Source organism: Anopheles funestus, chromosome X (genome assembly GCF_943734845.2).
Source record: "Anopheles funestus chromosome X, idAnoFuneDA-416_04, whole genome shotgun sequence".
Classification (NCBI taxonomy): domain Eukaryota; kingdom Metazoa; phylum Arthropoda; class Insecta; order Diptera; family Culicidae; genus Anopheles; species Anopheles funestus.
In genome coordinates this window covers 540,069-567,272 of record NC_064597.1, presented here as the reverse complement: position 1 = coordinate 567,272, position 27,204 = coordinate 540,069, and the positions used below count along the sequence as shown (strand labels likewise).

General features: G+C 45.1%; 3 protein-coding genes across 4 annotated transcripts; 1 reads left to right on the top strand and 2 right to left on the bottom strand.

Annotated features, from left to right (window-relative positions):
- Positions 1–15,238: 15,238 nt before the first annotated feature.
- On the bottom strand, positions 15,239–21,068 carry LOC125765567 (ras-GEF domain-containing family member 1B-like). 2 transcript variants are annotated; one of them, XM_049430874.1, is made up of 4 exons: positions 20,259–21,068; positions 17,170–18,069; positions 16,688–17,091; positions 15,239–16,594 (listed from the first exon to the last, which is right to left on the bottom strand). In XM_049430874.1, the coding sequence occupies exons 1-4, from the start codon at positions 20,739–20,741 to the stop codon at positions 16,222–16,224; spliced, it is 2,160 nt and encodes a 719-aa protein (XP_049286831.1). In that variant the 5' UTR covers positions 20,742–21,068; the 3' UTR covers positions 15,239–16,221. The 2 variants fall into 2 exon arrangements, with proteins under 2 accessions (XP_049286831.1, XP_049286822.1); XM_049430865.1 differs by lacking the exon at positions 20,259–21,068 and adding an exon at positions 18,209–20,232.
- Positions 21,069–21,567: 499 nt separating this feature from the next.
- Positions 21,568–25,022, top strand: LOC125765542 (protein sel-1 homolog 1). Its single transcript, XM_049430817.1, has 4 exons — positions 21,568–23,589; positions 23,660–24,143; positions 24,214–24,418; positions 24,505–25,022. Exons 1-4 carry the CDS (start codon positions 22,170–22,172, stop codon positions 24,883–24,885), a joined length of 2,490 nt encoding a protein of 829 aa, XP_049286774.1. The 5' UTR covers positions 21,568–22,169; the 3' UTR covers positions 24,886–25,022.
- A 259-nt stretch (positions 25,023–25,281) lies between these two features.
- On the bottom strand, positions 25,282–26,980 carry LOC125765781 (26S proteasome regulatory subunit 6A-B). The gene has a single exon (XM_049431253.1). The coding sequence runs from the start codon at positions 26,777–26,779 to the stop codon at positions 25,493–25,495; it is 1,287 nt and encodes a 428-aa protein (XP_049287210.1). The 5' UTR covers positions 26,780–26,980; the 3' UTR covers positions 25,282–25,492.
- Between the last annotated feature and the right edge of the window lie 224 nt (positions 26,981–27,204).

Below are 27,204 nucleotides of genomic sequence, written 5' to 3'. Positions count from 1 at the left end.
CTGTATTTGTTTTCACACTTTCAACTCAATGCAACAAACAGCACATACCAACGGACCATTTGCTAAAGTCTACGCGCGCCAAGCGAAAAGCGACAGCGAACGTGTGGCAAAATTAGTTTGGCGGAAAAGCAACTCACAGGAAGCAGCTGCATAATTAAGCGGTAAATACACACCGGAAGTGCTAGAAAAACAAGCACCACCAGTGACGGGCTGCTCTAACCCGCGCACGAATGGCGGAATGGTTGTTTATATCGCTCTAAAGGTAGCGTTGCTCGATTGATTGATTTGCGTCGAACGGTAGCAGCCAGACGGGTGTAAGGGGTGGCGCCAAACGGTATAGAGGCAAAACCGTCAAGCAAAAACATTGCTAACATCCATTAGCATAAACCTACTCCCGCCCGTTTCCTCCTCTAGGTTCCTGCTCACATGTTCCGCACCATTGCTGCAAAAAGGTTCCCGATGAAAAGGAATAGTTCTTACACAAAACGCAAAGCACTTCCTGGTTGCACCATTCAGTTGTATCAGGAAGTGGAAAATATGAGTATGCGGAACCATGCCAGGTAATTGCTTGATTTAGCAAATCACTCTCGCCATAACCGCATCCCTTCCCAGCTGCCTGTCACCGTCCGTAAGCCATTAAGGAAAATCACACGAAAGCAATATAAGCACGTTAGAATGATGGGCAGGCTGGAGTGCAGGGTTGCAGTACACTGGAAAGGCGAGGAGAAAAAAAACAAGAAACACACCCTCTCACATAAAACAACTTTATCGGTATTGCTTCCGATCGTTCCGGGAGTGAAGAGCGAGCTGTCACACAACGAGCAGCAATGACGAAACATTCGTCACCTTTCATACCGGTTTTTGCCTTCTGCCAACCGAAGCTGTCCCTTGCTCATTCAACCAAACAGACCTGCGGGGGCTATAACACCGACAGGACACTGGCAAAAGAACTCGAAAGCGAACGAACCTGTACCGTCGCCACACACGGTAGAGTTAACTGCATTCGTTTTTGCGAGAAAGGTGCATTCAGAATGCAGAAAGGAGGAAAAAAATGCATTCCTGACATAACAAAAAGCGGGGGAGAAAAGGTATAAAATGGGGTGCTCATTCCGTACGGCCATCACCTCGTCCAGCACGAGTGAATCGGAATCGAATAAGCATTTTTGCTTGCACTTCTCGCCTCACTCCGGCCAGGTAGAAATCCACTCAATCATTCCATTTCCGCCATGGAATCATTTTCTCTCTCTTTTTTTTCTCTTGCTTTCCTCGTTTGCACAATTTTCTCCAGCTACCAAGCCACCCAAAATCGAACCACCGGCTGGTAATTCTGCTTCACATCTCCACATTTGCACATACACAAAATGAAGAAACATGGCAAAGTCGCATCATGACAGTGAACAGGAGGGGCAGGGAGGGGAAGGGAGTGTGTCCCCCACAGGAGTGTAAGGAATGATGTGGAGAAGGAAGGGAACGATGATTGATTGTGAGTTTTATTGGTCCCCGAGCGGCATCATATGTGTCCGTAAATTGCCCCACTAGTATCCGGACACCGGATGGCATCGGTTCAAAGCGCCTAAAACCTAACCCAGCTTCCATGGCAGGTTTTAAAATTACTGTGCAATGAGGTTAGAATTTTTGGGTCAAGTTGTGGTAATCTTTGTTTTACTGGTGGCACTGCAACTTCCAGCTCAAGTGGGTGAGTTTTAAAACTAGCTGATGAAGATCCTTCAAATGCTAGGCACTAGATTTCGACAGGTTGTTTACAAATTCTAACACCCCTTTGACCGTCACAAACATGGTTGTGGATCATTGAGAAAGAGAAAAACAGTATGTCTTCTCGACTTCTCACTTTCACAGGCCTATGAGAGGTTCCCGTTACACACTAAACGGACACTTCCTGGTATACTTCAAATATAAGCGCCATAAAATCTCACCAAAATAAAACTAATCACCAGATACGAACCCGAGTCGATCAGAGTGATATAAATCATTTTACAATCATACTCCCTACAATAAAATAGATTTTAGATTTAGCTACTGCACAAGACAGAAAGGTATCACCTGGAATGTACTAAAAGATGAGGCACAAGTAATAGGGTCTATGTTCATTCTCATCCCATCCGCTTGCCGCATTACACGCAACGCAGCCGAGCAAACACCCGTGGCGTTTTGTTATGAAAAATCGGTTTAAATTGGCATGCAGAATAAAATAATAAACTCGCAAACGTTTCCTCAGCCCAGTGCCTTTTGCGGAGGCGGCACAACACCGATTGGAAGATTTATCGCCGAGCTCATTTATCCGACAGTCAACATCGGTATCGTCTGTCATGGAGAACATTCCCGCTTTTCTACCGCATTTAACGGGTCGTTTTCCTTTTTTACCCCATTCTGCACTTCAGCATCTTTCGCTGCCTTCCTTTTCACACCTTTCATTTTATTTTTGTTTTTGAAAAAAAAGTTCGACGATGGTAATATTTTTTTATTTCTATACTTTTTTGGATGAGTTCAACTGGCTTGCTTCACTTGGACGGAGCTATTTACTCTATCAAACGGAGCGGTTGGTGATGGGAGGAAATCAATTCCAGGAAGTGAATTTTGTCAATTTGTTTGCCCCTTCCATCTTTGTTTTTTTGTTGTTGCCTCTCTGTACTATATATACTATACACGTGTGTAACGATAAAATGATTGTGTACGTTACCGTGGAGCGCGAAATTCTCCGCATTGCTTTGAAAATCTTCATCTCACACGTCCGATAAATCTTTCTCATGACCTTCCTCCAAAATGTTAGATTTGCGATAGCTTCCAGTATAAAGGGAGCAGCACTATGTAGCACTATGGGACTAGGGTTAATAAAAATAAAAGAATAAATTAACTTTTGTTTTTATCTTTTCTTTTTTTACTTTGGTTACAAGGAAAGAAAGGCTTGCAAACAGTTATTTGAACAAGATACAAGAATGGAGGCGCCCAGTAGTTAACCAATGTTAGATGATCAAACAAAACGATTCTCATGAGTACGGGTTAATTTATCTTCATTTGACAATAAATCGTCAAACAACAGTGTTGTGTCGATTTGCAAACCTATGTAAAACAGTGAGATCCGGCTGTATCTGCTCAAAAATAAGGAAAACAAGATTTGCAAACAGTTTTTTGCACATGATACAAGAATGGAGACGCCCAGTACTTGACAAAAGTAACGCTGTAATACTGTCAAAGTCAATTACTATAAAGAATACGTTGAAAAGACAGGACATATATTCGAAAAAAAACAATTTACACTCGTCTCACACTGGTTGGATCAATTTTGTCTGTTTCATTCGTTAGATGATCAAACAAAGCAAGTTGTTTGTTGTACAAGATACAAGAATGGAGGCGCCCAGTACTTTACAACTTTTGCAGTTTTTAACTGCATCTAACTGTAAGAGTCAAACAGAAATAGCATATTTACAAGTAAAAAAACAAGTAAAACCGAACCATATAGTTTTGACCACAGATACGTTTCATTCAATTCCCGTTGTGATATTTTGTAACGAGTTACATAAAGGAGGAAGGAAAAAACAGCTGCAACCAGTCGGGAAAAAGGAAGCGATCGAATAGAACCAGTTGATTGCAAAACGTTGATTTATCGGGAAAGGATCGAGGAATCGACCGTACGCTATGGTCAGGATTTCCAAAAGCAGAAACGACCCCGCTGCGCCCGGAGCTACTGAACCCCTAACAGAAACCCTCGTCAGACCGATGCCAGACCAGCTGCAGATATTACCCAATCAAAAGGATAAAGACAAATGACACCTTCGTGCATTTCGTGCGAAATGATAAATGAACGTACCGACAACACGGACAGCGCAATTGGCTAGACGACAAGGGAAGATTAGTTGAGCCACTTTTTAAAAGCCATCGAGAGAGCAATTTCTGCTTTTCTGTACCACATGCTTTGATTTTACGTTTTATGTGCTAGTGTCGAAGCAAATTAATTTGCATCGAAATGCCACAAAGCAAGCAATCGGACGACTTCATCACTCGCTATTGTAAATTAAATGTGTACCCGTGCAGGGAAGATATGGCGCTGTGTTTAGCGCGCATCATCATCCGGACTTATCTAATGGTTAAGCCGAAAGCACACCAAATCACCGTGCACGAGCAATTAGCATTTAAAGCGATCAATTTACTACTTCACTTCACGACCTTCGTACCGGTAACGAATGGGGTGAAGGGATTGTGAAAGTATGCAAGACCCCATTACACTGGAAGAGTGTTTCCCCCCTTGGGAAAGGGGGTGGGGACTAGAATCTTTCCCTTTACAAAAATGCCAAACCCACGCATACCGTGATAATACCATGACGACGCAGACCGACACACTTTCGTTAACTCCATCGGAAGTGTGCTCAATTTTTACCACATGCCAACAAAACTACGCGAAAGATAATCCTGCACGATCGTGTATGTGTGTGTGTTTGTGCTGGACGACGTCCAGCATTGGGGATGCCTGCATCGCCTGCAATAGTAAATGGTAAAAGCTTTCGGAAGCTAAAGAAGAATGTCAGCACAGTGCAGCGATGCGATAAGAACGAGCAGGAGAATGGGGTTGGGAGGACAAAAAAAAAGAAATGAACGGCACATCACAACGATGGAGGCAGGAAGCTGAGTGACGATAAGATAAGGAAGAAACTTTTGCCTTCCGGTATGCGAACTGGCTGGTGTAAAAGTTTCGACATTTCAATTAAATGCTCACGTTTTATGATAGTTTTTGGAGGACCCGCACTGAATGTGCCGGGCATGTAGCCACAGCAGGAGATCGGTCTCCATCGGTGCTACAGGATAGTGAAGGGAGAACGAAGAAACGGCAGGCTGGTAAATGGCTTTGACTTTCAAAATCCAAACGGCTTTTCATACACACACACACTCACTACACCCGCAAATACACGAATGAAAAAGTACCAGCACGGCCTTGGGACATTTTGAAAATGGTGGTCCGAACGGAGCACTTGTGATGATCAATGGAATAGTTGTCGGTTGCCTGTTTGCCAGGCTGCCCGACAGCCAACAGCAAGGAAAGAGAAGCATCTCCGGGGACGGGTACAGACGGGTAACCTTGCGAAGTTGGCTGGCAGGATTTGTAACGCGTAAAGTGCTGCAAATAGGAAGTAACTAATAAAAGCGTCCGATATCTGTGGATAACGTAAGCCGGTAACCAGTCACCGAACATCAGTTTGGATTGCGTACGTATTTGAGTGCACTGGTTGGTAATGTTAACATTAAAACTAGCTCTAGCGTAAGATCTATGACATGTACAAGGACATTTGAGTTGCTCAAGTTGGGTAGGATTCTCTACATAAATATGGAGAAGCAAATTCTTCGAAGGACACTCGAACAATCGTCCAACTATTTCTCGTGATGGTGAAGCTGTTGATTTTCACCCAATATACCATTCAATCATCTCTTTTATTAATTTTCTTCCCTAACTACCTAATTGATATGCTTAACAATCAAACACCAAACTACACGAGTCCTATCTTGCACGATTCTATTCTACTGTCCAGTTGATAGTGACTCCAAATACGACATGAGGTACTTCACAGGATAACACCACCATTCTGGACAACTCCAGATTATTGACGCCATTCTAGAATTATTTAGGAAACTCGTGTTTTGCTGCTACTACATGACAATTCGAAAATTCTCATCTCCAACGTACTGCAACTCACTGGATCGCATAGCCAGCAATATATAAACGTAGTTCACCATTTACCAGAATTGTTTCACCTTTCTACTCCAAGCAAGGGAATGACATACTTTAGTAAAACAATAAAGTTTATCCAGCGATCCAGTACCGAGGACTCTTTGGATTCCGTTGAAACCAATCTCACTGTCAAGGCATGAAAATGTAATGAACTTCCCGGAGCAATACTTGTCCCCGCTTTGCGCATTGATGCGAGACCCGGTTGATTTAAACTTTTACATCGTTCACGAAACGGTCACTTTGCTAGAAGTTACTCATGCGTACATTCAAGGTTACATCTGCGTTTCATGTTGAGCTGTACGGCAAGCTAATATAAACGAAAGCGAACCACGGACATGCGTGCAGTAGCAGAACAGAAAAGCGGGGAACGAAAAAAAAAACCTCAACAACTCAAATTAATTATGGTGTCCCTTTACGACTACTTGAGGCTTTCCCATTGCGCTAATTATAATTCTGCTATCGATACCGGAAGGGTACCGTCAGCTTCTGGTTTCTGGATCAACCGTAACAACAGTTCAAACAAAACCTCCACATTCCAATTTACCCGATACACAAAACTCTCTGAAAGCATCAATCAGCCCAACGGTGTCCCATCTGTTGAGCTCCCCACTCTTCCGATTAAACATTCATTACGGGTGACTTTCCTGCTGTGCAGGGTACAATACAACCCCTGCAAACCAGGTACAAACACACTCTGCGCTACTTTTTAACGTGTATTTTCGGTTACGCTACATTCTGATCAATGATTAATGATGAGGCCCGTCCGGTGACACGGGATTAAGCCAATTCCGCGCACTGTTCATCGCCTGGCAATAAATATTCACAACCGCACCAGATCCACCAGGGCTACCTTCGCTACGGTTGTAACACAGGGCAAACCTCAACCCCTTAATGCATATACACACGGATTAACTGATAGCTATCAGCATTAACATGATGCATCAACGGACGACACAATGGCTCTTTCTGTAGTGATGAACTGGGAGTCTATTGTGCTGCACGGGAGTTAATAAGCGGCAAACAAATGCAGGTATCAATGTCATCTTGAAAAAGGCAAACAATCCAGCTAATAATAATGATGTTTTGTATTATAAATTGCATAAACTTTGGCGTTTCGGCCAAATTTTTTTTTATTATACACTTTTGTACACTCTTAGGCTACTCAACGATCCCTCAAAAGCTTCCAAACATCTCGCGGACTGATGACCGTAACAGTATACATACTTTACATTTTTTTCCAAGCTCATAAAACACCATTCATACGGTGCTCGAACCACTCATACTTTAATGATTCCTTCAAAGCGAGTTCCATACACCGTTTCACATCCCATTTTCACATCATCACGGTCACATTTTGCACCCTCCGTTCAATAAACCTCAACAATTGTAATTTGATGATAAATAATTAAAATTTAATTGTAACACACAAATCCCAACCACTTTACCCACTTTTCCACGCGACCGTTCCATGGCACGTGTCCGTGTCGGGAGGAGATGGAATGGTAAATCTCCTTATTCGCGATTCAATTTACTGTTTCACATCGGTAGCAACAGCAGGCACACAGTTTAACAACACACAAATATGGGAGCAAACGCATTGCCAGTAATGCATTGTTTTCCATTGTGCTGGTTTGCCCAAAACGAAACCGCATTCAACCAGTGGAACAAAGATCGCATCCGTAACAGGAGCTTTTAACAACAGTTACACGTGCCGCAACCTCAACATGGGAGTGAAGTTTATGTTTTACCCACACTGGAAAAATACAAAATTCTATAATTCCACCCCTATTACCTAGCAAAACGCACACAATATCACGTACCGCATATTCACATTTGTTCACGAAAGTGTGCTTAATGCGCTGGAAGAACGCGAACATATCCCGTCGCGATAGGAGATGGAATGCATTTGCCCTCCCCGTCGACAACTGATTCCTTCCTTTACATCCCCTTACACCACATTGTCGGTTTCATAATTGAATGGTTGAGGTTGTTGGTACACATTTTTCGCTCCCCCGAGTTTGGAAACAATTTTCACTTCACCGGTCGTGGATTTTTTTTTTATTAGAGCCACCTTTCGATCGCGATCGAACACACGCGCCCAGGACCCCGCAGTCCGATCGATTTGTGGTGGCTGATGGTGATTTAGTACAAGCAAAACCATCCCTACGCTAAGTACACGTTAGTGTGGGATGGTAAAATGTTACCGAAGAGAAATTTGTAAACTACGCAGAGCATTTGCTTGAGCAAACCGCGGTGCGGTACGGTCGGTAAAACGGTCCATACGGCCCATATTTTGTGCAAACATCATCGAACGCAGTTTGTGCAGAACATTCGTTGGTCCGCTGGCCAGTAGCATTTACTCAACCATGCTTCATACACGAACACTAACCATACCGAGGTGGACTTAAGCCTGCTACTGTGGTAATGCCATCGGTAGTAGGAACGGTTTTTGATACACGCGCCTAAAGGTATGCAACAAGCATTTATTTTAATCGCCCGGTCGCGCGAATGGAAGCTGACTCACACATTAAAAGTGTACCTCACAATTTCCTAACAAGTGTTGATTGCATAAATTCCAGCGCTGTGATTCCAAAATTCAACAAGCAGCTTGCGTCTCCAGTAGTAGGGAATAGCTTGATATTACCATCTATCGAAATAGTAGCTAAACTGATCAAAATCGTTAAATGCAGCACTACATCGTGACATTCGTGAAATTATTACTGAGCTATATGTAGACTAGTAATACGATTTTTTGTGATCGAACAAGATATTCCATCTAATACGACAAGATCTAGTGGCACGATTTTTGAAGTATTTCTACCCAAATTTCTACCAACTGTGGAAACTTCTTTATCCAAAACAAACAATTTAACATTAGTCAAACCTGGGATTATATAGAGTCGTTTTACTCACATATCCCTTTAAACCATATCCTAAACCATTAAATTATTCGGTTCGGGTATCCTCTTCCTCCTACCTTCCCATTCATTATAAGAACCAGTTTATGAACAACCGGCTTATAAAAGAGAATGGCGGTTCACGGAGCAAAGGGGTTTAATCGAAGCACAAAACTTCCCCACAACACCCTAAACCACTCCTCTTCGCCCTCAACATAATGCTCACCAAACTACAAAAACCACACAATACAGCTTCAATATCGAAATCGGGAAATTCATGAACCATTTAACCAAAACAAAAAAAAACTGTGGGAAAAAGACACAAAACGCGGGGAAGGCCACGCAGGCCGACCGGTCACACGCGCACTGAGTTGTTCTGTTGTGATAATTAATTATTCAATTATTTCCCAATCACTGGTCACCTGCGTGGCGCCTCGCTTCAATCGCTGTGCGGTTCGGCAAAGTGTTGGAATTTGTGTGTATGTGTTTGTGTCAAAATTATTTCATGAAAAACTGGCCAAATGGTAGAAAACCAGTTTTGTTATATCCTTTTTTTGCTGTTTCATTTTATTTTGTTTGCATTCATTGCTTCACCACATTTTCCCAAACCGCTTACCGCCCGTACCGACGTTCTTCCATCTGCCTCAAACCATAATGAACACCACCTACCAACACTAACGTCCACTTGGGTTTCGTTTTTTCACGCCCACCTCCTCCACCTTCTTATTTATCGAAAACGGGTAATTAGAACGCTTCCTTTTCTGTGTGTTTGGCGTGAAGAAGTTCAACATTTTCTGCCCCTCCACCCTGTTGCCCTCTGTCACACGTCCGCCTTCACGGCTAGCTCATCATATCGACAGTTGTGGCAAAAGTTTTGCCGCTTTTCGCAAATCTTCCCTTTCCCGATTTGCAAAGCTACTTCACCAACAGTTTTATTTTCCGTTTGTTTTTTTTTTTTGAGAAGGAATATTTTTTATGTTACTTAAAACACAACGTGGATGGGTGGGTAGGGTTACGCGAAAAACTTCCAGCCTTGTCAGTGGGGGTGAGGAGAATATGGAAAAACTGAATGTACGCCACTCAGGCCGTGACAGTTTTGAAGCGCTGGAAGATTCAATTTTATTCCCATTCTCGTCACGAGACATTTAGCTGGAAGACTAGGAGAAGGAGTGGAAGGAGGAAAAGGAGGAGGAGGAGGACGACGACGACGAGAATGGCATTCCCTTGTGAGTTAAATTAACTTTACTAATTGCCGTAAATCCTCAGCCCGCAAAATCACCACCAAAAATCAACCAAACGTGCGCTTTACGGAGGAGATAATTTTTTACTTCTTACATCCTCCTCCGTCCCTTCCTGACCAACCCCAACCCACCGTTTAAATCTCGTGCAGCGATGTTTTGGGCCGCCCGACCAAACGGGTAGCGAACTTTCGGCCGTGCTCACTTGTTAGCCCAACCGGCTGCAATTCAATCCAGACAGCAAATTCAACTCCTTTTTTACCGAGAGTAATGCGAATAAGGAAAGCGCGGTGTAGGAACGTACGGCCGGCGGATTGTTAGCGAAGAAAATGAAGCTTTATTTAGCAACACACTTTGGCCATGTTCGCGGATCGGAAAGTCGTAAAGAAACCCCCAATTGGAAAATGAACGATGAAGCGGGAATGGATCCGCTAATGGGTCGCCGATTACTGAGCAAATCAGGCATAACCAAAACAACGGTAAAAGGAAAACAGATGAACGAGAAATAAAGCTGTAGCAGCTTTCGTCGCCCTGGACAACCAACATCCGGACACTTTAGTACCACTCGTAACACATATACCAACCGTGTCACAAGCTGTTTTTTTGTGAGGTTGAGAAGCGTAATGAGTTATACAGTTGCAGATGTTTCAAAAGTATTTTTGTGAGTTGTTTTTTCTGTATTTCTTTATTTTTTCCCTCCTCCCAGTAATAAATTCTGGGTTTCGTTATGTTAGGTTCATCGCAAAATTACGACGCACACGTCACTCAAATTCCCAACGCTAGGAAACACGTAAACCGCAAAAGACACATCATCGGTGTCATCACAAAATAGCAACACGTGCAAGTTTACTGTTAAGATTTTTTTTTTGGTAATAACCCACCATCTGCGTCTAGTTATTTCTAACACCGTTCACACTTATCGAACGTTTAAAGCACGATGGGACTAACGACCTTAACGTTTAGCACCAACAACATAAGGAAACAACGGCAAAGGTACACGCGGGACACTTACACCAAAAATACCTACAAACGATCAGTTCATCGGTTTCATCATGCCGGACAGCATCCGGTTCCGGTCAGCAAAATGGCCGGTCAAAATGGTGTCACCTATCCAGTGGTCGTTGACCAACAAAACGAGCGTAAGACAGATTCAGATAGATAGAAAGAGAGAGGGAGAGAGAGAGAGACAGGGGGGGTGAAGGAAGGAAAGGGAATAGAAAATTTTAGCAACGCTTGTCAATGGTGGGTTTTATTTGCACCAACCTTCCACTAATATATTTACCGTATGCTTTTATTATCCTCGAACCCGAACACCGGAAATTCGTTTTTCTTCATCCATTTTCTTTTTCTCCTCTCTCTTCTTCCCTCTTTCCGTCCTCCATCTTGCCCGCTCTCATTCTTTTTTTTCTCTCTCTCTCTCTCTCTCAACATTACATCTGCAAAAGGTGCTAGAACAATAATCACCAAACCGGATTGAGAATATAATTTTTTTTTTGAGAGATACAAAAACTGCGAACTGCTACTGTCATTGAATTCGTACACTATTGCGGCGAAGTTTCAAATCAAGTTTGGTGACGATTTATTGTAATGCTACAAGTACAAACACTAGAACTAATTAAATTTCAACACGAGTTCAACACGCGTCTCTTTACAAGTGTCTACTACCAAACATCAACTTGACTTTGCTGTAATGTTTTGAAAGGTCAGGTAAGTAGCCACCGAGGTTAGGTAAGTAACAGCTTGTTTGGGATATCCTCTCTCTCTCTTTCTCTCTCTCTCTTCCTCTATTTCGATTTCCACCCTTTCCCTTGAAAAGATGCGGAACAGATGCATGACCGCAAGACAATTGTCAACGTTAACAAAGTGCTTCAATTGTTCGGTTCTCTTCATCCCCTTAGCTGTGTGTTTTGGATAAGCAAACAATTGTACCTGTTAGTTAGTTAGACCACGGATACGTAAGTATCCTTGAGGAATTTCAAGCTAAACAAGACAAACCAAACCCCCAGCAAAGACAATGCGATTGTGCCATGGAACCGAATTTGGTTTTGGCGCCCTGACAGTTACTACCCAAAAGGGGGTAAAAAGTATACAATAGCTCTGCTCTGTAATATGGCTGCCAGATACAGTGACGCTCAAGCATGGTACCCATGACACTTTTGACCATTCTCGAGTGAACAACTTGAGACAGCTGTCTGAATGAAAACGAATGGAAAGGTTACGGTTGGATAGTAGTGTACATCAACAGAATAGTACAATCCATCAGACAGAACAGTGGCGAGTTTGACGGTAAGCAGACTACTACGTTTTGCCGACATTTGATGTAACGCGCGTTCGAATATCTTTGGCAAACACGTTTTTTACACCCAAAATTCGACTTACACAAAAATACTTAAATTTCCATTCCTACACACACACACACATTCAACTGTTTGTCGGTCACGTACCATGCCCTCCGGGAGCAGGAAATCAAAATGCTGGAAATCTGACTCCCATTTCCTGTGTACATACCGAAGTAATAAGGGGACAGAAAAATGCTGTGCATAAATCGTTGCGAAACTGTTGACGACTTTGAGCCGTACGGGCCATCTTGCACGTACTTGTACGACACGCTGGGTACTCACATACATCACCAGCGCACTAAAAGCAAGAAGCAGACAAGCAACAACTAAATATACACACATAAATACATCGATCCAACGATGCTAACGCTCAGCCCACCCTCCCGTTACAAACCGTTAAATCTGTGAAAGAGCGTAATGTTTTCATTACACAGATTCATTGTGTTACTGTCATTTTTTTTATTAATGCCATTATGAGTCACATATTTAACGCGCGGGTGGGTGGGTGTTTATTTTTTTTTTATATATTTTTTGGCTCTTCCTTTGTGTCGGTCGGTAGCGAGATGAGCACATGGCTTGTTCTCTTGATACTTCTTATTAAATTTACATATTTTACACATCGATTAAGCCCATTAACGCAGCATTGTATCGTTATCATCGTGCGACCATTTTTCACATTTATTTTCAGCACCATCAATCCGCGCGCTAATGTTGGCCGCGCGCCATTGCCGGTGGATCGTTAATTTCTTTAAAGCGTTACCGCCCTCGGTGTTCTTTGTTCGTACCGAACGCTTGTTGGTGGCAGCCCATGGATTGATGGATTTCTTTCTTCGAACCATATTTTAAACCAAAAACAAAACATAAAAAAATACAATTCCACAACTTGAGCGAAAGTTGGAAGAGTTTATAGCGCAGAGTACACACTTTTAATCAGCCGGGAAAAATTTTCTTCACGTTTGGAAAAATCCTAACCCTTACCACATCCGGGAACTGGCTCCCCGAAATCGGAATGTATCGATTTCTCCAAAAAACATGCATTATAAGTACGCCCTGTTTGCTCTAACCTGTGGCGAAATTGGAGCGAATTTTCACCAGGTCAGACATCTTGCCGCCAACAAAGCTGTACTAAATCCGGAAGCGCATGTTTGGATAATTTTACCACTTACCTAACCGGGAGCAACTCTCTTTGATCTAGCGAACCACTCGTCCCGGTTCGTTTAGGGTTAGGATGGGTTGTGCTTTTAATATTATCATCATCATCACACCATCATCATTATTTTTATTGGAAGTGTTTTTAGCTCTCGGTACTCAATACACTCCACACCTTCCCTGTCCTTCTAGCGCAATCCGTACAACCTAGCATAACCTTCATCAATACCTGTAAAGGATACAGCTCGCCTGGTCGATCTGGCAGAGCGTGTTTAGACACATCGTTTCGTGCACACTGTTTTCACGTGCTGCCATCTTTTGCTTCCATTATCAGTTGCTCCACACGCACTTCCCAAGTTTACCGAGGCATCCAAATATCCAAAAGTACCGTGCGGTCACTGCTAGCGTCGTACTGAATTATGAATAATGATTTTTGTTTAGCTTTCATCACCTCTTAGGTTGGACGGTCGCGTTCTCCCTTTTTTTCCCCGCCTATAACCGAGCAACTTGGTGCGAAATGGTTTTGCGTTTGCATGTCATCTCATCTACATTCCTAATACGTACAACCGAACCTTCCCCCATCCACAAACGGTGACATCCTCCAGCATCGGATTACCTACAGTTCCTTTTTTTGTAGAAGGACAGCACCCGGGGTAAAGGTGTAGCAGGGAAGTACAGGCTTTATTTCAACTTCAGGTACTCACAACCTGGGCGAATATTTTCGCATAATTAATCAGCCAAGCAGCCACCAGAAGGTACAAGGGAAGCTTTTCCGTACAGTGGAGCGGAGTGAAGCGAAAGAAAAAAATACTAGGATACCTTCATTAAAATTCAGCACGAAAGGTTGTCCCGTGCGCTGTGTGGTTTCGCCATGTGTCTCTTTTAGGTGCGCCCCTTCCGAAGCGTGCCACCGGCACAACTGTTATTTAGACGTGTGACTCGAAGGCTTTACCGTATCGAAACAGGTGGCCGATATCGAAACGTTCACCACGGTTATTGTGGAAGCGAAAAGCGAAAAAAACACCCACAGGCACACACAACACCATGGCGCTAACGAATAAACCAAACGGAAAGCAACAGTGCAGCGCAGGTGCTGAAAATGGCAAAGAAATGCAAATATTGGCGGGTAATTAGCTTCGATTAGAGCGACTGTGCCAACTGGTTAGACGTACCTAGTTGGTATCCAATTCGCATTCGGGTGCGGAACTTACCGGACATTAAACCTATTAGTTAGTTATTCGTTATCCCATTTCCAAAAAGGAGTATACTGGCGAAATACCTGTTGCAGTACTTTTGGTAGGATCCAAGATTTCGAAGTTTTGGCAATGTCTGATTGTCCAGGTATCAACTGGTGTAAATTGGGTACACTACCCAAATCGCAATTAAGGCAAACGATAGCTTACGAATATCACAAAACATTACCTTCAAAAATGTGAACAACTCGTGTGATATATTATTGAAGTTACATCCTGTATATACTGATCCGTACCGCCTTGCCGGCTTGCTGTAAAAGGCTAGGGTTACAAGTGAAAAAGGGATGTTTTTGAACTCTATTCCCTTAGCTTTCATATTTATATTTTTGAAAGCGGGGTTGGGGGTTTTGAAACCCCTAACGTAACAGAAACACAACATCTGCAAATAATAATTTAAGCTTTCGTCTATTTATTGAACTTCACCGTACATATGAATATTTAATGACTGGAAATTAATTTTATGATTATGTCATTATGCAAAAAATCGAGCCCGTGAGCACACTTGGCTGTGTATGTGCTTTTTGTGTTCTATCTCTGAGTTTCGTTACTTCGTTTTTTTTAATCTGTGGTTTTTCTTTACCTTTGTTTTACGATACACATAAATATCCAGAATAGGGTGTGTGTGTTTGTTTTTTTTTTCGTTACATTAGTTTTGTTTTTAAAAAAGACTGCCAGCGGTTGTTCGTTAGTGAGATGGGTAAGGTGTATGAAGGTTAAGGGTGGTTTGGAAGTGAAATCTTAATATTTCCATGGTTTTTTGTGCTATTCTAGTTACTATCATCATCATCCCGCACGCATGAATGTTGTGTACAAATGTGTCAAAAGTCAATTCACGCGCGTTTGGTTTGAAAAAAAGGTAAAAACCGGCACCGGACGCCCAGTTTCGCTATCGGATGCGGGATGATGGTGGGAAGCGACGAAACAAAGCATAACATATGTTACTTATTGTTTTGCTGTTTGGCTACAGTTATGGTTGCACGATGGGACCACCGTTCTACTGAGATTGAGTAGCATACTGTTTGGAAGGTAATTTATCCTACAAAGCTAACGTAGTTTTAAAAAAATGCACCTGCACGGGACAAACGGAGCAACCAAGCCTCCGAGTCTGTGTGTCTAGTGATCGGCAACATCGGCAGCCATCGGTTCGTGTAATGAGATTACCTGTTTTCGCGTTTCCTATTCTGCACCATGCGTAACGGAATGCAGCTGTTCTATTTTTTCTTTTAATGGTTGGCAATGCATGGCCCCCTGTAACTGCTTAATTTGCTATTACTTCACGATGAAGTGTTTGTCTGTGGGTGAGTGAGGGAAACGTAACTAATGTACAATGCTATAAACTACCCACCCGTTGTTAGTGGCTGCCCTAGTCTGTCCCGGGATTACCCTGCCCAAAAAAACATTAAAACAAAAAAGCTGTAAAATCACAATACCTAAGTGACTTTCAATCGCATTCCCCCACGTGCTATTACCATAAAAAATACACAAATACATCTGTCACATAAATATAATTAAAAAAAACACATAAATGAAATAAATAGATAATGACTTACGCGATATCTGCCTATACTGTTCTTTGCTCCGTTACTATCAAAATGTATAACTTAAACCTTAAGCATGATACTGTTGTAATGATTTCCAGTGCGCTTTCTCTACCGCACCTTCCGGTGTTTCCCGCTCGTAGCTCACTTTGGCTAGTGCGGCTGCACCGCGCTCCCCATCGTCGTTTGTGGAATCTGTCTGATCCCGGCCGGGGCCAGTTTTCGATCCTTCGTGCGCACCGTTCGTTTCGCGGTCGCCTATGACAGCGCCTCGCTCGATCGCATCGCGTAGCGCTGTTACCTCCGCCGATGTGACCGATTTGTGCCGTCGGCCTAGCCTACAACGACGCTGATAGCTGCTCTGCCGCTGCCAGCGGCGTACTTCCGATAACCGTTCGCCTAGCTGACGCCATTTATCGAAATTGATGTGTCCGTTCGGTAGGCTGCAGGGTACAAAATAAAAATACGATGTCCAGAAATTCAGAAATTAAAATTCTTCTCCCAGACTATATGATAAGGTGCATAGAACTACGTACATCGAACTTCCGCTGGTTTCGTTAAAAAAGTGTAGATCTTTTAGCAGCAAACTGAAGAACGGCAACACAGCAACGGCGGAACCCTTCTTCGCGTTCGTCGGACCCTGCCCGTCATCCGACGAGCAAGACGAATTTTGTTGCGACGATTTCGATGAGGATGTGGAGGAAGATCGGGAACTGGCAGGACAGCTGCGCCAGGCCGCAGCCTGCAGTGTCGCACGGTACGTTGCGAAATTGTTCGTTGGATCGGCCTGATGTTCGAGAATGGCAAGTTGCTGGCGGCCACCGCCAGCCGCACTACTGCACGTGGAGGAGCTGTTACCGATACCGCTGGCACTAGAAATCATACTCGATGACGTCATACCGGACAACAGCGATGACGACGACGATGTAACCTTTGTCCACTGTGATTAGGAATAATAAGCAAAACTTGCGATTAGAAAAGATACCCAAATTCGGTGCTTCGACCTGCTCCAGCTTACCGTTTTCTTTAACCGTCCGATAGGACCACCGGTAAGGGTGGCGATGATGGCCATGAGGCTATTGAAGTTGCCCCGATTAAAGCATTCCCGGCCGGTTTCGATCCAAAACTCGACAGCCCGGGCACGGTGGCGTTTGCGCGGTGAACGCAGTATGTCTGTCGCGACCACGTACGTCAACCGGTTGTACCACTGGACGTACGCGAGTAGATTATTTCCGGTGGTGCCGCCCCGGTAGCTCGAGCCGGAACTGCTTGACGCACCACTACACGGTGAAGGGAAAAATTCTTCCAGCCCTATGAACGAAAACCGTTCCGCCTCGATCGCGGTTAGTGTGTTGGCCATCAGCACGGGCGAACCGCTTGCCAAATCCACCAACGAAGGTGCCGTTTTCCACTCATCCGCTCCGTACTTTAACTGCTGCAGGTTGCTCTTTTCCAGCTCGTACTTTTCTAGCTTGGCCAACCGATGAGCAAGCCGCCGCAATGCCCGGGACAGTGTGCTCCGCTCGCGTAAAGAACCGCGGTTCGATGATCGCGCACGTTCCGGTGGATCGTGTGACAATGACGCGTTGGACGATTGCTGCTCGGTGAAGCTGCGCACCAGTCGCATCATACGCTCATCCCGAAAATCGTATGGAAAATCGTGCATCCAGGCGGCCAGTAGGTGGGGCAAGTTAGATGTGCCACCGTTTGCGAGCGTAGCCCGGAGCGTCTTCTCGAGGATTTCGTCCGGGCGCAGGAACTGTCGCGCGGCAAGCAGGAAGGTGAAGATAAACGAACGGTCCGGAATGTACGAGACGGTAGGCGTAAAGTGTGTCAGCAGTCCGTCCAGTGAGCCGGAAATTAGATTACCTTCTGTGTAATGCAGCAACAGATCGTCCGCTTTCGTGTACTGAGGATCCTGCAAAGATAATGAGAAAAAATACACATTCAGTGCGCGTGTGTATGTTTAAAATAAAAACAAGAAAGATGATGCTATGATGATGACGTTGGAGTAGCATTTAATAAAAGCCGCTCTACGAAGCAGCACAGTTTATTACCGCAGCTTGTTTTATTTCCGGTGCGTCCGTTTCGGTCCACTGGCCCGAGTCAACGCTACCACTTGGCCAGCAGTGTTTCTGGCTGGACATGTTACCGTCCGGTCTCCGGTATCCCTCTGCCATCTCGACCGTACGGCTGTTGTACAGCTGCTTTTCCACGCGTTCCTCCGTCACCTCCCACGGGTCCACCACTGGGTCACCGGTGCGCCCGGTCGGTATCGGTTGTACGACACATTTTTCCGTAGTTTTGCGACAATTTGATACAGTGAGCGAGGTTTCCACGGCTACCACCATACTCGGGCCCGGATTGCTACGATGCAGCTTCTCGATGATACGGTTTAGTACTAAAATTGATGGAATTTCGCCTGCCCGTAGCGCATCGCGTATTGAGACGGCGTCATCATCCGTGCCGTCACTCGCCGTACTGTGGTCGGAATTTTCCGCGGGTAACCGTACTGGTATCCCGTTGATGAGCAGTATTTCTTCCTCGTGGACGGTGCGCGTTTGCGAGATGTCCTCCAACACCAGGGAGCTAGCCGGTGTAGGTGTACCGGTCGCCCCCGTAGACGAACTGGATGAACTACCATTGAGCAGCGAGCTAATCCGTTCCAGCACGTTCTGCACCTGTATGCCGGCATCGTCCTCGACCGTGTTGGACATGGTTAAGTGTCTGTCGTACCGGTATTAAGGCGTTACTTGCATCGTTCCGTACGTCCCGAACCGGATCAGGTTGCTCGAGGAGATGATTGATTGTATCGGACTTTGTGCAACTGCGTTCTCCGTGTTTCTTTCACGAACTCGAATGAGCGAGCTTTGAGCACGTCGTATGTAATTCACAGAATGTATATGACTAATACTTAATAATTGCCGCATCCGAACACAGCATACGGTCGGTCCGGGGAGTCTGATCTCATCGGTGACCGATAAATCGCAAAGCGAGGGGGAAAAATACTTCACTCGGGACTGAGAAACAAATACTAAACGGTCGTAAAATCAATGCCAAAAATAGTTGAGCGTGTGAGACGACTGGAGAACATTTTTCGAAATATTGAGCAAACACACTGCCCTGCACTGCGTATCACTTGGTACGGACGGCTCGCTTTACGCCCAGGCAACCCTTCTGTACGGCAGCTCCCAGACCGTAAATTTGGATTGGATCACGCGTTTTACAACCAAATCTAATAGTTCACCCATCGCCTACCACGGCAACCAGAACCAGAGGGATAGCGTCATGTATTTTTGTTCTTGTGTGCCCTGCTGCGTGTGTATAGTTTTTTTTCTGTTGCTTTTGGTGTTTTTGTGCGTTTGACAATTGACACCCCCTGAAGGAAGCTGTAAACCGCGCAGCATAAACGCAATGCTAAGGGTTGAAGTTTGCCCTTCAACACAGCCGCAAACGTTGAGCACGAATATTTGGCAAGTCGCATTGGAACGCACTTTTGCGCGAATCAGGCAAGAAGATTTGGAATTAACAGGCCTGATTTATGATTCCCAAAACATTTAAATCAGTTCAGTTTCATTTAGGATACTGATATTTCTAATACATACAATCTGCTAACCATCAAAAAGGAAACAACATGGAAAATAATGCAATAACTTTTTGTACAACAGTTGCCGTTGTTTCGCATCGCGTGTTTGATTTATTTAAACACTATTTTGGGAAAATCATGAATAATTTTAAAGATTTCAGCTCAAACTCTACATTTCGATTACACCGAAGAACATCATAATTAACAGAAACACACTGCTATTTCTTTAAACGACTGACATTGTTGCTGAAAAGGTTTGAAGATCCTACCTTCAAGGATACATTTACCGATGATACAATCCTGTTCTTTTTTCGTATTTAGCTTGTGAAGTTAACACTCTAATTCGATCACTCATTTGCTAGCAGACACAAATAAACACAAACTATTTGTGATAAAACACGTTTAATTAAAGTTATGCAAAAAAAATCACTACTTTTGGTCTTGCAGACAGTGTTAAAATGTTCAAAATTCAAAAAACGAAACTTAAGGGACAGTATATACAACAAAGCCGTTCTACTTACGTGGCTAGTTAGTTCCTTTTCTTTCGCAACACTTCCGTTCTGAGGTAGTCGTCGTTCCAAGAGAAATCGTGCTTTGATACTACCGCACTGACGACGCATTTCCGCCTGCAGTGCCGCTTGCAGGTTATGCTCTTCCGCCGATTGTTTTTTGAGTTTCGCTTCGGCGTCTCCACCGGGAAGGCTTTGCTTACCGGCAGTATCTTCGCTTTGGCAGCTTGGTTTTGTGTGACGCGCGGGCTGTACGACATCGAGCTCCCCCAAACCCAAGCGTAGCGTTTCCTCTAGCCGCTGTGCCAGAAGCGATGTCCTAATGCTACCCTTGGGAGTGTTCAGCGATGACGCTGCCGACGCTAGCAGTGGATTTGGTGGGGGAGGAATCGAACGTGGCTTCACTGGGACCGGTGGCTTTTTCGGGTGTCCTGTTGAGGTTGGCGGCACGGTCGACGACGCCTTCGCCGCCGCCGGTACAGTTGTCGAGTTCATAGTACCAAACCAAGAAATCAAAGTTGCACTTGTAAAGAGGAACCTCCAGCTAAAATGAACACTCGCTGCTGGCTCAGCCCACCTACTATTCGGCACGGGTGTCAATACAATTGATTCTGCACAACAAATCCATTCGGTTTACTACTGCTACAAAGTACTATTTCTTCATGCACGCTAATGCATGCACACGTTATTGTCGGTACAAAACTGAGACGCTGCATTAAAAAAAACGTATAGAAGCTAAAAGAATAAAAATCGTCTTTTCCTTTTGTTGATTAGAGCCATTGGAGATCCCTACATGAAACTAAATACCGTTCAACACGGTGTAGCGAAACCCTAGGCATTACTGCGCAATCGCTGTCCCAGGATGCTTATCGAAGGAGGGAACGTGCACCAGGATATGTATGCTAGACGTCTTCAAGCCGTGCGCCATCCTTCCTTGATTTTGGTTGGACCGGATCATTTTTGCTTCTTCCAATCGTTTTTATTCGCTGAATCATGTGGTGTACCGTTTATCATTTATATTACCGGCTAATACAATACAATAAGGACATGTTTGTTTGATATATCAAAAGATAGTACGCACGATGAAAACATGTGGTGCAGTATAGATCTAGTAAGAGGGGCGCCATACATAGGTTTAAAATAATAAAAATCAAATGAAATAATTTTGTAAACTGCTGATTTGGTACGTACGTGTCCTACCTACGTACGAAGGATACGTATCCTTGTTTCCTTGTTTGATTTCCATTCTATACCAGTTATACCAAACGCATGACAGTTGCCAGACAGACGGAACCATTGCTGTCAACAGACCTGTCCGCCGACAAGTATTGCCAGCCTGGACAACTTGGTTCAGCCATATTTTCAAGAATAAGAAAAGTAAAACAAACCCCACCCCCTCCGAACTTTTGTAACTCTTTTTGGCGATTTCACCAACAAATTACCATTGCAGTAATTTATGAAAAAAGAATAGCTTTTTAATCCCATTAATCCGAACCGTGCAGCACGGCAACGTGATGGCTCCTGGTGGTCGTAACGCGATCGATAATCTCTAGTGAAGTTCTATTGTTTGCCTAGCAGGCGGTGCAATGTTGTCATCAAACACACGCATATCGAAAGAACAACAGTCATGTAAAATAGAGACACGTCATTTTTCGAACCAATGACAGGTGCTAAAAATGTCGAGAAACTTTTTATTGAACGCAATCGGTAGAAAGCACCCAATCGGCCAGTAGGGGCAAAGATAAGGGGTAAGAGAAAACAATACACGCAGTGTTCCAGCTGACGCTCCGTGCATCAATCAACCAGACATCACAATACACGCTAGCACATAAAACCAAAATCCGACGAGTCCGTATCGGTTCCTAAGCTCGTAGGTTAAGTAACGTTGTGTGCCAGGTAGGAACCAGTGAGCGATTTGAAGGCATGATGTGGCTGGGTGGCAGATGTTTCGCCCTCGCGGCACTGCTGCTCATCACGCACGGTGTACCGTGGTGTGTGGATACGACGAACGTTGATAAGGTAAAGTTACAGGCCCAGTCACCGCAGGACGACGGCGAGGGCGAAAGCAAGGCACCGCCCGGTAACGAACGGGTTGTGGAGAATGTAGCTACCAACCAGCGCAAGTCGGCCGAGGGGTTAATCAAGCTAGATGATGAGCAGAAGGGACCGGGCAACACCGACCAGGAACTACATACCTGGGAAAAGATGGACCTCGACAAGATCAAGCTGGTGCAGATAACGGATTTCAGCAAGGAAAAGGACAGCAAGAAGATCCCGAGCGTGCTGTATGACATTCTGGAGGTACAAAAGGTCATGATACAGAACATCGTGAACGAGATTGAGGAGATCGAGCAGCAGCAACAGGGCCGGCAAAGTTCGGATTTAATCCCACCGAGCGAAGAAGCTACCGAGGCACAGATGATCTACGAACGAGCGTTGGGCGTACTGAATAAGACGAGAGTTGACCGGCTGCTCGGTCACAAGCTCATGGTGGAAGCCGCCGGTAAAAGGCACCCGCTGGCCAGAAGCCACGTCGCCTGGGCCCACCTGCTCGGCAGTCCGGTTTCGCTAGATATTGAGGCGGCAAAGCAAACATTTCTGGAACTTGCCGAGGAAGGATTACCGGATGCACAGATGGGTCTTGGGTTTATGCACGCCGCTGGGATTGGATTTAACGTTAGCCAAGGTAAGGCATTGCTCTATTACACGCTAGCGGCGGCCGGCGAAAATCCCTGGGCCCAGATGGCCCTCGGCTACCGATACTGGGCGGGTGTCGGTGTGCCAAACAGCTGCGAAACGGCCCTCGACTACTACCGAAAGGTCGCCACAAAGGTAGCGTCGCAGGTCACCTTCTCCGGCGGTGCAGCCGTGCATCGGATCCGACTGCTGGACGAGGTGGACAATTCTGGACCAAGCTCGGGTATATTGGATAACGATTTGATCGACTACTACCAGCTGCTGGCGGATAAGGGTGATGTCCAGGCACAGGTAGGGCTAGGTCAGCTGCACTACCAAGGTGGTCGGGGCATACCACTCGACCATCAGCGGGCGCTGCAATACTTTAGCCAGGCCGCAAATGCTGGCAACGCGGTAGCGATGGCATTCCTCGGTAAGATCTACTTGGAGGGCAGCGATAACATCAAGGCGGACAACGAGACGGCGTTCAAGTATTTCAAGAAAGCAGCCGATCTGGGCAACCCGGTCGGTCAGAGTGGGCTCGGCATCATGTATCTGCACGGCAAGGGCGTGCGCAAGGATACGCTAAAGGCGCTCAAGTACTTCGCTAAGGCGGCCGATCAGGGTTGGGTCGATGGACAGCTGCAGCTGGGAAACATGTACTACAGTAAGCAAAAGCACACAAAGAAAAAACGCGTCAAAACATGTTGATCAATTGTTTCTCTTTTCGTTGATAGGCGGGATTGGTGTGCAGCGGGATTTTAAGCTTGCAATTAAATACTTCAGCCTAGCGTCTCAATCCGGTCACGTGCTGGCGTTCTACAATCTGGGCCAGATGCATGCAATTGGGCTCGGTATGATACGGTCGTGTCCGACTGCTGTCGAACTGTTCAAGAATGTCGCCGAACGGGGCAAATGGGCAGACCGGTTGATGTCCGGTTACCAGGACTATCGGTCTTACAGGTTTGAGGAATCGTTCATGCAGTACGCACTGCTATCGGAGATGGGCTATGAGGTGGCTCAAAGCAATGCCGGCTTTCTGCTCGACCGGGAAGAGGTGAACCTGTTTAAGGACCGTGGCGAAGAGCTGGTGCGTGCGCTCCAATACTGGGGCCGGGCGGCTGCCCAGGGCTATTCGGCGGCACAGGTGAAACTTGGCGACTATCACTACTACGGGATGGGCACACTGATCGATTATGAGATGGCTGCATCTCACTACCGGTAAGTGAGCAGGCCTGATTTCCACTCACGCACGTTCTAGGCATGATAAATAAAAATTATTTTTTCACAGCATGGCTTCCGAGCAGCAGAACAATGCACAGGCAATGTTCAACCTGGGATACATGCACGAGCAGGGATTGGGTATGAAGAAGGACATCCATCTTGCCAAACGTTGCTACGATCTGGCCGCGGATTCCAGCGTCGATGCGAAGGTTCCCGTCACACTAGCACTCATCAAGCTACAGCTTCTCTTCAAGCTAGAATCGCTCAAAGAGGTGCTGATACTAACCACATAATACATCTTATCCCCAGTCGGTATGCATGTTTCATTGCTCAACTTGTGTGGTTTTCTTTTTTACAGACTCCGTTAAAAATTATTTTCAATCTGGATGAAAATATTGCCTCCAACTGGGATTTGTATCTGATCACGGTCATAACGATACTATGTGGCGCAGGACTCTACTTTAGGCGACCCGTACCGACACAGACGCCAACACCACACGCAACGGGCAATGAAGTGCCGCTAAGAGGAGATGTTACTGCTAATGCTGTACCGGTTTCCTCTACTACGGATGCTACTTCTACTACTGCTACCAATACGGCAAGCACCAGTACTACCGCTACCACTGCAACCGCTAGTGACAGCGGAAACCGTACGAACGTTGCAGAAGCAGCCGAAACACGTACTAATCGCAATAATGATCCTCATGCAGATACCACGTTAAATGAAAACGTCGAATAGAGAGGGATTGTAAAGCAAACATTAGCGTACTGTTTTGGGTACGGGAAAATGCAAACTATTGTAAATAATTGTGATATTACCATTTGTTTCAAAATAGTTATCACACACGTGTAAAATTACGTATCACGCTTCCGTAATTTCAATGTGTTTTAGTTTTATTTAGCATACTCCGAAATACTTTCCTCTCTCTATACTAGGTTTGGTCAAGCGGCAGAATACGTACACGTATGCATCACGACAATTAAGCGGATTTTTAAGTGCAAATACAATTAAATATTTCTTTCCCACATCTTTCTAGTGTCATCTAAATTCCCCTATAACTGGCTATGACGCAACGCAAAATATAAGTTTTGTAAACTAAACCCAAATAAAAGATTTGCAACAAAAATCAAAGAATTATTAGGTGTGTAAGAATTTGTTTGCTTTATTACATTACTGTTTCCAGTTCAGCAGATAGCAGCACAGAGTAATTTGAAGTTATTTTTGAACACCAACGAATTTCTACCAGTATTTTAACTGAAATTCATCCAGAAGAAAAGGCATCCAGTTAAATAAGGAGATGAATTAAGATATATAAGGAAAAAAAACTATAAACTAAACCAATCGTTCAGGCAAAGTAATTCAGATTTGCCTTCTTTTTCGACTGCACCTCCATGATCGCATCCATAAAGTCTTCGTGTATGACGGACACTGCCGATCGGCGCAGCGCAATCATGCCCGCCTCGACACACACCGCCTTACACTGTGCCCCATTGAAGTCGTCCGTCGATCGGGCCAGTTCCTCAAAGTTGACGTCCGGGCTGACGTTCATCTTGCGGGAATGGATCTGCATGATACGGGCTCGTGCCTCTTCGTTCGGATGCGGAAATTCGATCTTTCGGTCGAGTCGACCCGAACGCAACAGGGCCGGATCGAGTATGTCCACACGGTTTGTGGCGGCAATCACCTTAATGTCGGCGGTCGAACTGAACCCATCGAGCTGATTCAGTAGCTCCAACATGGTGCGTTGCACCTCGCGATCACCAGCCTTCTCCGAGTCGAAACGCTTCGTACCGATTGCGTCCAGCTCGTCAATAAAGATAATGGCGGGTGATTTTTCCTTCGCTAGTGCAAACGCATCCCGTACCAGCTTTGCACCGTCACCGATGAACATCTGTACCAGCTGCGGTCCGGCTAGCTTGAGAAAGGTGGATTTTGTCTGAGCGGCACAGGCACGGGCCAGCAGTGTTTTGCCTGTGCCGGGCGGTCCATACAGCAGCACACCCTTTGGTGGATGAATACCGAGGTTTTTGAACTTGTCCTTGTGCGTCATCGGTAGGACGACCGCTTCGATCAGCTCCTGTATCTGCTTGTCCAGCCCACCGATATCGGAGTACTGTTCGGTCGGGCGTTCATCCACCTCCATCGCCTTCACGCGCGCATCGTACTCGGCCGGAAGTGTTTCCAGAATCAGGTAGGAATCTTTGTTCACGCCAACTAGATCGCCCGGCTTCAGCTTATCCGAGTCTACGAGCCCAATCACCGGCAGAAAGTAGGTCTGGCGGGTGGACGTCTTGATTACCGCACACTTGCCTTTCCGCTGCGAGTCTAGCACCACTACCGCACCGTCATCTTCCTCTTCCTGTGGATCAACATCCAGCAGCTCGATAACGTTCGAGACGAGGTACGGCAGCGTTTTGTTCACCTTTATCTTCTCCGTGTTGTCCTTAATTTTCTCGTTCTGCGTTTGCAGTTCGTGATTGATGCGGACCACCTCGCTTTTCATTATTTTGATCTCGTTGTCCATCAGCCGGGTACGACTTACCAGCTCGTCGGTTGGCATCCGGAGCACTTCCTCACCGAGTGCTTCCTCCGAATCTTCCCAGATTTCACGATCCTCCAAATTTCCTGCCATTACTGCGACGGATTGGCTGACTGATTGTGGTACGGTGATGCGTTAGAATGAGTTGCAAACGATTTGGTTAATAACGGCTTTGTGTTTTCCCGAACGCGAACTGCGCGCTGCTACATGCAAGATGACTATTGAAATTTAGCTGTGCGCTGTCAACGTAAACGCAAATCGTGATTTGCTCGCCGAACGAAGGGGACTTTTCTCGGAAGTTTGACAATGTTCAAAGCACGCAGTTCTACCGTTTACACTACACTGTTCAACGGTTGTGCAACTAAAATTAAACAAAACTTGATGAAAACAAATCTTTTAATTATTTCCAATTTAATGGAAAGCAATTAAATATTTTTCATTGGAAATAATCCGTGTGATACTAGGAAACAATATTGTATGCTTTAAAACGTTTTGTTAAACTAAATTGGCAACCCATT

Excerpts from the sequence above, each read along its gene's own strand:
- LOC125765567 (XM_049430865.1), bottom strand. The coding sequence starts at position 18,868 with ATGTCCAACACGGTCGAGGACGATGCCGGCATACAGGTGCAGAACGTG. Across the intron at positions 18,070-18,208 it reads CGGAAATAAAACAAGCTGCG|GATCCTCAGTACACGAAAGC; the intron begins GTAATAAACTGT and ends TTATCTTTGCAG. Across the intron at positions 17,092-17,169 it reads TCGGACGGTTAAAGAAAACG|TGGACAAAGGTTACATCGTC; the intron begins GTAAGCTGGAGC and ends TCCTAATCACAG.
- LOC125765781 (XM_049431253.1), bottom strand. The coding sequence starts at position 26,779 with ATGGCAGGAAATTTGGAGGATCGTGAAATCTGGGAAGATTCGGAGGAA.
- LOC125765542 (XM_049430817.1), top strand. The coding sequence starts at position 22,170 with ATGATGTGGCTGGGTGGCAGATGTTTCGCCCTCGCGGCACTGCTGCTC. Across the intron at positions 23,590-23,659 it reads GCTGGGAAACATGTACTACA|GCGGGATTGGTGTGCAGCGG; the intron begins GTAAGCAAAAGC and ends TTTCGTTGATAG. Across the intron at positions 24,419-24,504 it reads AGCTAGAATCGCTCAAAGAG|ACTCCGTTAAAAATTATTTT; the intron begins GTGCTGATACTA and ends TCTTTTTTACAG.